The sequence below is a fragment of the Pyricularia grisea genome (genome assembly GCF_004355905.1).
Source record: "Pyricularia grisea strain NI907 chromosome Unknown Pyricularia_grisea_NI907_Scaffold_7, whole genome shotgun sequence".
Taxonomy (NCBI): domain Eukaryota; kingdom Fungi; phylum Ascomycota; class Sordariomycetes; order Magnaporthales; family Pyriculariaceae; genus Pyricularia; species Pyricularia grisea.
Genome location: NW_022156720.1, coordinates 1,645,128 through 1,659,939, shown reverse-complemented (window position 1 = coordinate 1,659,939; position 14,812 = coordinate 1,645,128). Strand labels below are relative to the sequence as shown.

The following is a 14,812-nucleotide window of genomic DNA, read 5'->3' as shown; positions in this document are numbered from 1 at the left end:
TTTACCTGGACGATATCCTCGTTTTTTCTAAAATGTTAAAAAAATATAAAAAATACGTCCACACAGTTTTATAAAAATTACAAAACGTTAAACTCTTAATTAAACCCGACAAATGCATTTTTTACAATAAACAAATTAATTTCTTAAAATATACCATCGTTTTTGGAAAAATTAGGATAGAAAAATCGAAAATTTAAATAGTAAAAAAATGGCTTTAATTACAAAACGTAAAAGACGTTCGAACCTTTTTCGAATTCGTAAATTTTTACAAAAAATTTATTAAAGGATACGGCGCAATCGCTACCCTATTAACCAATATAACCAAAAAAAACCTGGAATTTTAATGGATAAAACGAATATAATAGGCTTTCGAACAGTTACGAAACGCAGTAGCGCGAGAACCGATTTTCAAAATATTAGACCCAACGAAACTTTTCGAAGTCGAAACCGACGTATCCGATTACGTAATCGGAGGATAATTTAACCAACGAAATAAAGAAGGAAAATTATATTTTTACGCCTTTTTTTCCCAAAAGTTATATGGACCAGAATTTAATTACCAAATCTACGATAAAGAATTTATAATTATTATTCGAATATTCGAAAAATGGAAACCATAATTATCCGGAATTAAATACGAAATGTTAATTTATACGGATTATAAAAACCTAACCCACTTTACCATTAGCAAAGTGTTAAATAAACGATAAATTAAATGGTTAAAATTCCTGTTAAAATTCCATTTTAGGATTATTTACCGAAAAGGAATAAAAAACGGCAGGGCCGACGCCTTTAACCGAAAATTAAACTACGAAAATATAGTACCAAAAAAAATACGGATTATTTTTACGATAAACGGAAACGGAAACCTTTTACCAGCGCACCGAAACCTAATAATAATAAATACGGTAATTACGCCAAAAAAAATACGGAAGATCCACGGAAATAAAGCCTACGGATATTAAAAAATTTCCAAAATATGGAAACGGCTAAAATAATATTATAATTTCCAAGGAATACGATAAAAAGTACGAAAAATTATTAAAAATTGCGAATTTTGTGCCAAAAGCAAGTCCGTAAAATATAAACCCTACGGATTATTGCAACTTTTACCAGCCCTTAATAAGGCCTGGCAAACTATTATAATAGATTTTATCGTTAAATTACCATTTTCGGAAAAACCATTTACAAAAATAAAATATAATAGCATATTAGTTATAATGGACAAATTTATTAAATACGCCTATTTTTTACTATATAAAAAAAGTAATAACGCCGAAAAAATTGCTTATATATTTTTACGAATAATTGTTAATAATTACGAATTTCCAAAAAGTATCGTTACGGATAGAAATAAACTTTTTACATTAAAATTTTGGAAATTTTTGATAAAATAATTCGGAATAAACTACAAACTATTAATAACGTTCCATCCCCAGACAAACGGACAAGTAAAACGAGCCAATTAGATATTAAAACAGTACTTGAAATGTTATATAAACCACAAACAAAACGATTGGGTACGATTATTACCTATAATATAATTCGCCTATAATAATTTAAAAAACGAAAATATTAAAATAACCTTATTTTATGCTAATTATAGATTTAATTTTACAGCGTATGGAAAATTAAGAACCACGATTACGGTACCGCGAGCCGATAAATAAGCGAGCGAATTACGACAATTATACGAAAAATTCCAGTAGGAATTAGAGTTCGTACGAGAAAAAATAATGAAATACGCCAATTAATATCGGATAAAAGGATTATCTTTCGAGGAAGGAAATAACGTTTACTTTATCCGACGTAATATTAAAATACAAAAACCTAATAGCAAATTCGATTTTAAAAAGCTTGGACCTTTTAAAATTAATAAAAAGATTAGCGATACTAATTACAGACTATTATTACCAAATACCATAAAAATTTACCCCATATTTTACGTATTATTATTGGAACCAATACCATACGGTACCAATATATAAAAAATAATCGAAATCGACGCAAAATAAACTTACGACGTTAAACGAATATTCGACTACAGACGAAACTACGGCAAAATAAAGTACTTTATTAAATGGGAAAATTATAGGTATAAAAAAAATATTTGGAAACCTTTTAACCACCTTTAGGATTGCCAAAAACCGTTCCGCCAATATTATTAGGAATTGGATTTGCGAATAAATTAGCTAAAAAAAAAAGGACGATTTAAAAAAGCACTATTTACCATTTCCAGAAATTAAGGACCGACCAGGATTCGAAACCATATTACCAAACGAATTTACAAAAAAACGATTAATATGCAAATATAAAATAAAAAATACCAGGAAACGATTTACTAACGGAATGTTGCGTAAAAACATTTATTTTATCCAATAACGAAAGATTTAAAAAACCTATCGGGAAAATCGAATCCCAAATAAAATTGGAATCCGGAAGGAGTAATTCCAAAGCCATTTTAGGAAAGATTTCGGTTAATCGCCGTCGTTTTTCCTATTTTACCTTTTTACGTTCCACCCAATCCAATTTTTCTAAATTATTAATATTACGATAAACCGCCCGTATTATTTTTTTAAACCACATTTTTTTTTAATTTTTAAAATATAAAAGTTTTTAACGTTTAACCGCCAATTTTTATTCCCGTTCCAATAAACGCAATTTTTAAGCTTCGACGTCGGTATTCAGTTTGGAATATTAAACTGCTAGACGGTAAAGTTATTTCCGCGAAATACCTATTATATTATAACGCGAACGACCGAAGCGGACGTATTCGATATAACGAAAAAAATTGCGAAGTAATACAGCGTATTTCGCAATTTTTTACAATTCGTAAGCAAAATAAAAAGGCATTTCGACCGTTGAAGAGAGAAATATAGAAAGCAAATCGTCGCGACGAACGGTGGAAAAACGACCGCGAAATTTATTAATTCGATTAGATATAGCGCAAAAAAATTAATAAAAAAGGAACGAAACCAAAGATAAAAATTAGGGGAATACGGATTATTTAAAGGCCAAAGGGATTTGGTTAAGGGAAAGGAAACCTGATATTACGACCAAATAATTGGGCCGGTACCAGAAAGGTTAGGTGGGGTTATACCCCTTTTAACGATAATTAATTAAGGATGGTACCGACCGGTAGAAAGAGGATTATATAAGGAAAGGGTTACGTGACCGCACGTAACCAAAAGAGGGTGTTATAATTAATAGGTGCTAAGAATTATATAGCACCCATAATAAATAATAGGAGTAATATGACCGCTTACCAATATATCCGATATAGCAAATATATTATTACCAGGGATAACGGACTATATAAGGTACGTTTATTATTATGTAAATAGATTCGATTTTAGGATTGTTTAGCAGCAATCAAATTTTAGTTAACCTTAATATTTATTTGAGAACGATTATAATTTTACCCCCAGTTATTGAGAATCCCAGTTACCCAGTTAGACGCTTAGTTGCTTTAACCCACTGTACTTTACCATAAGAACAGGTTACCACGATACCTTGATCGTAACATTATATTATATAATTTTAAAAAATATATTATTTTTATGTTAATAGGCCTTTCGTTGTGCTAATCGATTAATAAACGTTATTATAGAATAACGTAAATATATTATGTATTTTTTATTTAATAGTTTAAAAAAGAGCTTTTAAATACCCTTGTTCGTCTTATACCATTATTTAAGTAAGTAAGTTACGTGTAGTTGGCCCGTGCGATTAAACCCGTTGTTACGATCAAGGTATCGTGGTAACCTGTTCTTATGGTAAAGTATAGTGGGTTAAAGCAATTGAACGTCTAACTGGGTAACTGGGGTTCTTAATAATTGGGGGTAAAGTTATAATCGTTCTTAAGTAAATATTAAGGTTAATTAAAGTTTGATTGCTATTAAACAATCCTAAAATCGAATTTATTTATATGGTAATAAGCGTGCCTTATATAGTCCGTTATCCCTGGTAATAATATGTTTATTATGTCGGATATATTGGTAAGCGGTTATATTATTCCTATTATTTGCTATGGGTGCTATATGATTTTTGGTACCTATTAGTTATAGTACCCTTTTTTGGTTACGTACGGTTACGTAACCCTTTCCTTATATAATCCTTTTTTTACCGGTCGGTACCATTTTTGGTTAATTGTCGTTAGGAGGGGTATAACCTTACCTAGCTTTTCTGGTACCGGTCCAATTATTTGGTCGTAATATTAAATCTTTTTTCCCTTGGCCAAATCCCTTTGGCCTTTAAATAGTCCGTATTCCTTTAATTTTTATCTTTGGTTTCGTTCTTTTTTTGTTAATTTTTTTACGTTATATTTAGTCGAGTTAATAAATTTCGCGGTCGTTTTTCCACCGTTTGTCGCGACGATTTGCTTTTTGTGCTTTTTTTTTTAGCGGTCGAAATGCCTTTTTATTTTGTTTGCGAATCGCAAAAAATTGCGAAATGCGTTATGTTATTTCGCGATTTTTTTCGTTATGTCGAATGCGTCCGCCTCGGTCGTTCGCGTTATGATGTAATGGGTATTTCGCGGGAGCAGTTTTACCGTTTGGTAATTTAATATTTTAAGTTAAATACCGACGTCGAAGTTTAAAAATTGCGTTTGTTAAAGCGGGAATAAAAGTTGGCGGTTGAGCGTTAAAAGTTTTTGCGTTTTAAAAATTAAAAAAAAATGTGGTTTGAAAAAATAATGCGGGCGGTTCGTCGTAGTATTGATAATTTGGAAGAATTGGATCGGGTGGAGCGTAAGGAGGTAAAACAGGAGGAACGATAGCGATTAGCCGAAATCCTTTTTAAAATGGTTTTGGAATTATTTCTTCCGGATTTCAATTTTGTTTGGGATTCGATTTTCCCGATAGGTCCTTTAAATCTTTTATTGTTGGATAAAATGAATATTTTTACGCAATATTCCGTTGGTAAATCGTTTTCTGGTATTTTTTATTTTGTATTTGTATATTAATCGTTTTTTTATAAATTCGTTTGGTAATATGGTTTCGAATTTTGGTCGGTTTTTAATTTTTGGGAATGGTAGGTAGTGTTTTTTTAGGTTATCCTTTTTTTTTTGGTTGATTTATTCGCAGATTTAATTTCTAATAATATTGGCGGAGCGGTTTTTGGTAATTTTGGAAATGGTTAAAGGGTTTCCAAATGTTTTTTTTATGCTTATAGTTTTTTTATTTAATAAGGTATTTTGTTTTGCCGTGGTTTCGTTTGTGGTCGAATATTCGTTTAACGTCGTAGGTTTGTTTTGCGTCGATTTCGATTGTTTTTTGTATGTTGGTGCCGTGTGGTATTGGTTCCAATAGTGATACGTAAAATGTGGGGTAAATTTTTATAATATTTGGTAATAATAATCTGTAATTGGTATCGCTAATTTTTTTATTAATTTTAAAAGGTCCAAGCTTTTTAAAATCGAGTTTGCTGTTAGGTTTTTGTATTTTAATATTACGTCGAATAAAGTAAACGTTATTTTCCTTTTCGAAGGATGGTCCTTTTATCCGATATTAATTGGCGTATTTTATTATTTTTTTTCGTACGAATTTTAATTTCTGCTGGAATTTTTCGTATAGTTGTCGTAATTCGTTCGTTTGTTTATCGGTTCGCGGTACCGTAATCGTGGTTTTTGGTTTTCCATACGTTATAGGGTTAAATCCATAATTGGTATAGAATAGGGTTGTTTTGGTATTTTCGTTTTTTAAGCTGTTATAGGCGAATTGTACTGTGGGTAATAATCGTATCCAATTGTTTTATTTGTGGTTTATATAATATTTTAGGTATTGTTTTAATATTTGATTGGCTTGTTTTATTTGTCCGTTTGTTTGGGGATGGAACGTTATTAATAGCTTATGGTCTGTTCCGAGTTGTTTTATTAAAAATTTCCAGAATTTTGATGTAAAAAGTTTGTTCTGTCCGTAACGATGTTTTTTGGAAATCCGTAATTGTTAATAATTATTTGTAAAAATGTGTAAGCGATTTTTTCGGCGTTATTACTTTTTTTGTATGGTAGGAAATAGGCGTATTTAGTAAGTTTGTCCATTATAATTAATATGCTGTTATATTTTGTTTTTGTAAATGGTTTTTCCGAAGGTGGTAGTTTAACGATAAAGTTTATTGTAATAGTTTGCCAGGCCTTGCTGGGGGTTGGTAAGGGTTGCAATAATCCGTAGGGTTTGTGTTTTGCGGATTTGTTTTTGGTATAAAATTCGCAATTTTTAATAGTTTTTCGTATTTTTTGTCGTGTTTTTTGGAAATTATAGTATTGTTTTAGCCGTTTTTATGTTTTGGAAATTCTTTGGTATCCGTGGGCTTTATTTCCGTGGATTTTCCGTATTTTCTTTGGCGTAGTTACCGTGTTTATTATTATTAGGTTTCGGTACGCTGGTAAAAGGTTTCCGTTTCCGTTTGTCGTAAGGATAACCCGTGTTTTTTTTGGTATTGTGTTTTCGTGGTTTGGTTTTCGGTTAAAGGCGTCGGCCTTGCCGTTTTCTATTTTTTTTCGGTAAATGATCCTAAAATGGAATTTTAATAGGAATTTTAACCATTTAATTTGTCGTTTATTTAATATTTTGTTAATGGTAAAGTGGGTTAGGTTTTTATAGTCCGTATAAATTAATATTTCGTGTTTAGTTCCGGATAATTGTGGTTTCCATTTTTCGAATATTCGAATAATAGCTATGAGTTTTTTATCGTGGATTTGGTAGTTGAGTTTTAGTCCATATAACTTTTGGGAAAAAAAGGCGTAAGGGTGCAGTCTTTTTTTTTTATTTCGTTGGTTAAATTGTTTTCCGATTGCGTAATCGGATACGTTGGTTTCGATTTCGAAAAATTTCGTTGGGTTTGGTATTTTGAAAATCGGTTTTCGCGTTATTGCGTTTTGTAATTGTTCGAAAACCTATTATGTTCGTTTTGTCTATTGGAATTCCAGGTCCTTTTTGGTTATATTGGTTAATGGGGTGGCGATCGCGCCGTATTTTTTAATAAATTTTCTGTAAAAGTTTACGAATTCGAAAAAGGTTCGAACGTCTTTTACGTTTTGTGGTTAAAACTATTCCTTTACTGTTTGGATTTTCGATTTTTTTATCCTAATTTTTTTAGGAGCGATGGTATATTTTAGAAAATTGATTTGTTTGCTGTAAAAAATGCATTTATCGGGTTTAATTAAAAGTTTAACGTTTTGTAATTTTTGTAAAATTGTGTGAACGTATTTTTTATATTCCTTTAACGTTTTGGAAAAAACGAGGATATCGTCCAGGTAAATAATAACAAAAATGTTTAGGCATTTTTTAAGAATATGGTTAATTATGGTTTGAAAGGTTGCTGGGGCGTTGGTAAAGCCGAAAAATATTACGAGGTATTCGAAATGTTTACGCCTGGTACGAAATGCTGTTTTCCACTTTTCGCCTTCCTTTATACGGATTAAATTGTATGTTTTTTTAAGGTTTAATATTATAAATTATTATGTTTGGTAAAGTATGTTTCGGAATTCTTTTATTAATAGGAATGGGTAGTAATTTTTTATGGTAATGTCGTTTAATTATTTGTAGTTTACGTATAATCGTAATTTTCCGTTTTTTTTTGGTACGAAAAGGATAGGGTATTTTATTAACGTTGTCGATGGTTTAATATATCTTTTTTTAAGGTTTTTTTCTAGGTATTAATCGAATATTTTTATTTATATGGGGTTTAAACCGTATATTTTGTGAAATTTGGATTGTATTCCCTTTTTTAATGGTATTTCGTGGTCGAATGGACTGTATTCCGGTAATCCCGTTTCGAATTTTGGGTTAAATAGTCGTTCGTATATTCGGTATTCGTTTGGTATATTATTGGTTTATTTTTGTTTTGGTATTATATAATTGGATCGGTTTTGGTTTGTGGATAGTCGTTTTTTTTCCGATATTGGCTCCGGGGTTGGTTGTCCTCCTTATAGGTACGCCATTTGTTTTGGTCGGTCCATCCGTGTTTTACGCTTCTTATGTAAACTTTTCTAAACAGGAGGTCGTTTAGTGATTAAGTGTTTTTTCCATTGGATTTGGCCTGTTATCCAATTTATCCGGGGGTTATTTTTTTTTAACCAGGGGATTTTTAGGATTATATTTTTATCCCCTATTTCCGTAATGTCCAAGGTAATTCGTTCTTTTCGTCCGTAGTTTTTCATCCAGAGATATACGGTTTCTGTTTCGATAGTGCCGTTCCCGTATAAAATTGCCTTTTTTTCTACGGTTTGCAATTGGTATGGTTTTTTTTTTGTTATTAAAGTATCCGTCGTTTTTTTACGATTTTTGGGGATATATAGTTATTTTATGCTCCATTATCGAAGAATGCTCGTATGGGTTTGCCATCGAATCGTATATTAAGGAATATATATTCGTATTTTACTACCGCATTTTGCGTAACGTTTAGGGTTTTTATTTCCGTTCCTTTTTTCGCCGTCCGGTGCCTTGTACCGTTTGGCTGTTTTAATTTTTTGATTTATTGGACTCGCGTTATGGGTTTTTGGTTTTTTTATTTCGGGGCGTATAGTTATTTTTTATTTTAACCTGGTTAAATGGGTGTTTTGTTAGCGTTAGTATCTTGCGTACGTTCGTGGGTGCCTGTTTGTTTTTTATTTGCGGGTCCTATACGACTTTGGTTATGGGTATAGGTACCTGGTATCGTTGTTTTCGTATATACCAATTTTGGGTTTTGGTTAGTATATGGATTTTATATATATTGCGAATATATTCGTACCATGGGAAATTGGGCTGGTGGTAATACGTTATGGGGTATTCGTCGTTAGGTGTAAAAATGACCGTTGGTTTTTTTCGGAATTTAATTTTAATTTCCTAATTGGGTAATTTTTGGATTGTATAGATTTTGTAGATTCCGGTTATTAGTCGTCGTTATGGGAAAAAGTTATAGTAGATTTTTTTGTTTAAATAGATTCCGTAGTTGTTTCGGAAATATTTAGCCCAAAAGATATAGGTGTGTTCCGGGTATGCGGTGTTTAATTGGGGGTGGTTTCCAAATATCGGTGTTATATATCCTATAAGGTCCCGTTTTTATTGGGTTAAGGTATAGCCTGGGAATTGTATTAATTAATCGTTCCGGTATAAGTCGATTTGTTTTTTTTCGTATTTGTATGGGTCGTTGGCCCTTGTTATATTATATATGTTTGGGGTTACGTTTTTTTTATCGCTGGAGCTTTTTTTAAATTCGTCGTTCGATTTTTCGGTTAATGGTTGATTTGTTATTTTGATACGGTGGGTTTATTCTAATGGTTCCGTATCCGATTTTTTTAAAACGTCCGAATTTGTAAGTTCGGGTAGTTTGGCGTTTTGTCGGTATAAGTTAATTGGTTGTTTTATTTTAATAAATATTCGATTTTTTACCGTTAGGGTTTAAATGTTTCGGGGTTTTTGCGGGTACCAGCCTGCGTCGATTTTGGAATTATTATGGGTTATATAATTGTCGTTATAATAGGTGGTCCAATTTATTATATTATATTGGTTAGGCTATATTTGGTTATGGTTAGTGGTATTAAATTCTTGTGGTTTTTCGGTTTTGCCCCTGAAATTAGTGGTAAATCCCGGGGTGTTGTTGTATATTTTAGGACAGTTTCGCGCGATATGTCCTGGCTTGTTGCATTTAAAATATTTGCCATTTTTGGGGTTTTTGCGAGGTTATCGGTACTAAATTGCGTTTAGGTTTATAGGTCCGTTATATGTGCCGTACGCGGTGCTGTATTGGCGAGGCGGTTTGGGGTATTGGTATTTGCGTCCTGTATTGGTTTATCGCAAGGCCGGGCCCCATGCGTTGCGTCCTTCGCGTCGTTCCAATTTTCGTTCGTATAGTCGGTTATCGATTTTAACCGTTAATTCCATATATTTTGCTAATGTGTCGGGTCGTTTTTTTTTGACCAGTTCGTTTTTAACCTCTTTTTTAAGTCCCGTATAGAAGCGTGTTATTAGGGCTTTTTTGCCCTATGGTAGTTTGGCGGTGATTTGTCGAAATTTACTGGCATATTTGGATACCGACTTGGTGGTTCTTTTCCTTATCATGGTCCAAGTAGTTTCGTAAGGTTGGTTCGAACCAGGCGAGCGCGTCGTTTTTTAAGAGTGAGGCTGCGTAGGTAACCTTGTTTATATCGCTATCGAAATTGTTTTCGTTAAAATAAAGGTATGCCCGGGTTTCCGTAAGAAATCCCTATAAAATACCTATAGTGCCATCGTATGGTGATAATAAAGGGTATTTAATATGGTTTTTATTAGTTCGATTAGTTTGTTCGGTTATTCGTTTTTAAAATTGTCGATTTTCGGTTTAAAGCGTCGCGACTATTTAACGTAAGGCGTTAACGTTAGCCGGAACGTTGGTAATAAAGGGGGTTTAAAGGGTGGTTTTGTTGGAAAATATCGTTTCGGCGGTATTATTCGGTATATTTTAAGGTAAAATATTGAACAGGAGCAATTAAAATATTACGATTAAAATATCGTGGTAACCTGTTTTTATAATAAAGTATAGTGGGTTAAAACAATTGAACGTCTAATTGGGTAATTGGGGTTTTTAATAATTGGGGGTAAAATTATAATCGTTTTTAAATAAATATTAAGGTTAATTAAAGTTTAATTACTGTTAAGCAATTTTAAAATCGAATTTATTTATATGGTAATGAGCGTGTTTTATATAGTCCGTTGTCCCTGGTAGTAATATGTTTGCTATGTCGGATATGTTGGTAAGCGGTTATATTATTCCTATTATTTGCTATGGGTACTATGTGATTTTTGGTACCTATTAATTATAGCACCCTCCTTTGGTCACGTGCGGTCACGTGACCCTTTCCTTATATAATCCTTTTTCTGCCGGTCGGTATTATCCTTGGTTAATTGTCGTTAGGAGGGGTGTAACCCCACCTGGCCTCTCTGGTACCGGCCCAACTGTCTGGTCGTAACACCCGTAACTTATTAATTTAATTAATGAATTGAACGTATAAATCCCTATTCCAACAAAAGTATTTATAAATTTAAATAAGTTTTTATTAATAAATAAAGAAATAAAACATAAATTATACATTCGTTATTTTTTATAATAAGAATCCTTCTCTATAAAAATATAATTTAAGAATTTTACATCATAAGTTTTATTAATAAAACTCTTAAAAAAACATTTAAATATAACCGGTTTTAATTTTATATATACGTAAGATTTCTTACATTCTTTTTATTCTTTTCTTATATATGCTATTGTTTTTTTTTATTAATAAAAACGTATTTAAATTTATATGTATTCTTTATATAGAGACTTTAACATTTAATTTTAAAACAAAGTATACAATATAACTATTTTTATACTTTTACCATTTTTATTCAAATTTTAAAAAATAAAAATAACAAATTACAAATATACTAAATAACGTGGCCAATATTAGGGCTATAAATATGTTAATTACACCGTTAAACAGCCGTTATTCTATTGTATATGAGAATAAAATTTAGCCTTGATTGGGTAAATGGCCGAATTATTATTACAGATTAAACATAATCGTCAGATGACCACTTTAGGGGCCTGTTCATTTCCGGGCCACCCGGTCTAGTATATTAAACTTACGGACGGAAAGAAACAAAGTTGGAGCTTTTTACTGGCCCCAGGCTGCCATCTTCGTATACGCTTAGATAACAATGATTCGATGTCCAAAGGTTGCCCTTGGGGAAAGGTTGTAGAAATTGGCATTATGAACATTAAGTAGCAAGATACTGCCGAAAGGTAATCACAAAGATTGGATGGACTCTAGTCAAAGTTGTGTGTGGCTTTTGAATAAGTCGAGCCTAGGACTTAGTCAACAGAAGTTAATCCACCCAGGGTTTTGCACATTGAATCATTTTATGGGCTTCGTTTTCTTTTGGAATCATTCGTCCACTACCGAGAGCGCTAATGCCGATCCTGATAAGGGAATAAGGGTCAGGAATCATGGAATTGCAACTCGCCTATGGTTGTATTCAGGATCAGGGTAGTTAGGTATCCATTGCTACCTATATTAACTTGAAACAGCTATAACAAACACAGGATGGGCTCGGTTGTATAGATTGATCCATTAGGTATCTGGTCGTGTTGAAGGCTCGGAGAATCCTTCAAAGCCTGCAAGTTTCGGCTATCCTTTACGAATCAATCGATCCCCACACCACAATACATAGTTCTGACCCTCCCCAGTATTCTTACCCTGCTACAGTACCACGTAGAGCCAGCATCTCTCCCAAAGACCAGCTGAACAAGTAGTATTTGGGCAAAAATGATACTGTAATTAGCTCGTATCTCTCACCGTAGCACCCGCTCAATATGGGTTGCAGGAGGGATATTCTACATGTGGACATCTTTTCAAGCGTCCAATGATTCTGGGGGGTAGGTAAATACTTCGTAAAAGTATTATAGTTTGCGCCGGCATTTTGCCACTTGCACATTTCTGAGGGAGTACGTGCGAGTCAATATTGTTGGACACACCCTGGTAAGGACCCATAACTGACACCACTCCTGCGGCACCAAGCCAAGTATTCAACGCAATTTGATGCCCATAGCTTACAGTGCTGCATTGGTTTTTATAGTCGGTGAGACAATATCGTTAATTGCTATGTTTACCTACCTAGAATGCGGGTACGGAGCATGCATAATCACCTGTAATCCCTCAGGCCTTAACTATCAACTTACACTCATTCCCCCCGGGTAAAGTGTCAAAGGGGACATTTCCAACAACCACCGGCAAAAGAACGATAATGTGGTGGATAGCCTGGGCTATATGCGGCCTCGCCGTAGTCCGCATCATACGCAACATCACCTCCTTTTACAAAAACCTACAATGGGCTCGTGGAAGTGGCCTCCCGTACGTATGGAGCCCCTGCGGCCGGCTCGATTTCCTCTGGATCCTGGTGCACAAGCCGCTCAAGCCTCTTCTGAGGCGGCTGCCCTCTGGGCTCGGCGGGTTTGGTGAACACAATGCCCTGGGCTGGTGGTTCGACGGCGACTATCAGACCCTTCAGCTGCACCGCCGGCTGGGCAAGACGTTTATCAACGTCACGCCTGGCATGAGCGAGCTTCACGTGGCGGACCCTGATGTGGCTCAGCAGGTGTTTAAACGCAAGTGGGATTTCGATCGTGATGCGGACCAGATGAGTAAGTGCAGTCAAGTCCACAAACACTAACGATAGAACGAGATTGGTCATGGTGTTTCTGACTCACTTCTCAGGCCATGCAAAGTTTTTTGGAGAAAGCCTGGTGTCGGTAAGAAACAAATTCAATTCACTTTTACACGTACTGGTATACGTCACATGGCTACTAACAAGTCAAACCCCCCTGACTAGGTAACTGGACAGGAATGGGCTCGCCATCGTCGGATATCGGCGGCTCCGTTCAACGAAAGCATCCACGAGCTGGTCTGGAACGAAGCCGTCCGCCAGACACGGCAAATGTCCGAGTACTGGAGCTGCCATGGCGAGGAGGGCTTCTCCACGACCCTCGAGGACCTCAACACGGTGACCCTCAACGTCTTTGCCAAGGCGTCCCTGGGGCGGGCCTGGGACTTTTGCAAGGCGGACGACATCAAGCGCCGGGCCGAGATCGAGGGCGAGTTCGAGGCGACGGGCAGCAACACAGCCACGGCCTCCACCATGTGGACCTACCGCGACAGCCTCTTCTTTGTCACGCAAAACATCGTTGCCTATGTCATGCTCCCTGACTGGCTACTGGCTGCTCCGGCCTGGGTCGTCCCGCCGCCGATCAAGCGCTTCGTCACCGCCTGGAGGGACCTGGGGGAGTACTTTCGTCGGGCCGTCGACAAGACCAAGCAGCAAATCAAGGATGGCGATGTGCAACGCAACCCTTCTGTCATTAGCTACCTCGTCAACAAGTCCGAGGAGGTGCGCCGCGAGGAGGCTGTCGTGTCGGGGTCCGCGGGCAAGCCGCAGCAGGGGTTTAAGGATTCGGATATTTACGGTACATTATTTGCCCTGAACCAAACCGGTCATGACACGAGCAAAAGCGTCCTGGGCTCCGCCATTTATCTCCTGGCCGCCTACCCTGACCTGCAGGATTGGATCTGCGAACAGCTGGTATCGGTGGACCCGGCGGGGAACAAGGTTTACGTGGAAACTTTTCACAGATTAACTCGTTGCCTGGCGGTAATGGTGAGCTTCATTCCCTTTTTTAACCACCGAATACTCCTTGCCCTGATCCTGCGAAATAAGCCGTCAAAAAGGCTAACCATCCCTTGCGGGGTATGTACCCCTTGCGAAACAAAACTGAAAATTAGAATGAAAGCCTACGTCTTTACCCGCCCATACCTATGGTCTACAGGTCCACTATTGGCCCCGCGGGCCAAGACCTTATCATTGACGGCCGGACGGTGCACATCCCACCCAAGACCTTTGTAATCCCCAACATCACCGCGGCGGCCACCCACCCAGAGTTCTGGGGCGATCTGCATAACACTAGCTGGCGGCCCCGCCGATGGATCGACCCGACCACCGACGAGCTGCGTAGCCCGTCCAGCGTCGCCGACGCCTTCTTCCCCTTCGCCGCGGGCCCGCGCGGCTGCATCGGCAAGAAGTTTGCCCAAGTCGAGTTTGTAGCCATCCTGTCTACTCTCCTGACGGGCTATCGTATCGAGGTGGTGCCCAGGGCTGGGGAGGGCATCGGGGCGGCCAGGGAGAGGTGTGCCGACACTGTGCGGCGGAGTGAGATGGAATTGACTGTGCAGATGACTGATGCTTCTTCTGTTACCCTGAGACTGATTGCACGCTAGGCTTTTAAGATATACATGAGAGAGAGAGAGAGAGAGAGAGAT

At 36.2% G+C, this 14,812-nt stretch overlaps 1 protein-coding gene across 1 annotated transcript; it reads left to right on the top strand.

Annotated features, from left to right (window-relative positions):
* Positions 1-12,746: 12,746 nt before the first annotated feature.
* On the top strand, positions 12,747-14,770 carry PgNI_09493 (uncharacterized protein; the record flags this gene model as incomplete). The annotated part of the gene is made up of 4 exons (XM_031129475.1): positions 12,747-13,143; positions 13,217-13,251; positions 13,332-14,153; positions 14,279-14,770. The coding sequence occupies 4 exons, from the start codon at positions 12,747-12,749 to the stop codon at positions 14,768-14,770; spliced, it is 1,746 nt and encodes a 581-aa protein (XP_030977406.1).
* Positions 14,771-14,812: the final 42 nt, after the last annotated feature.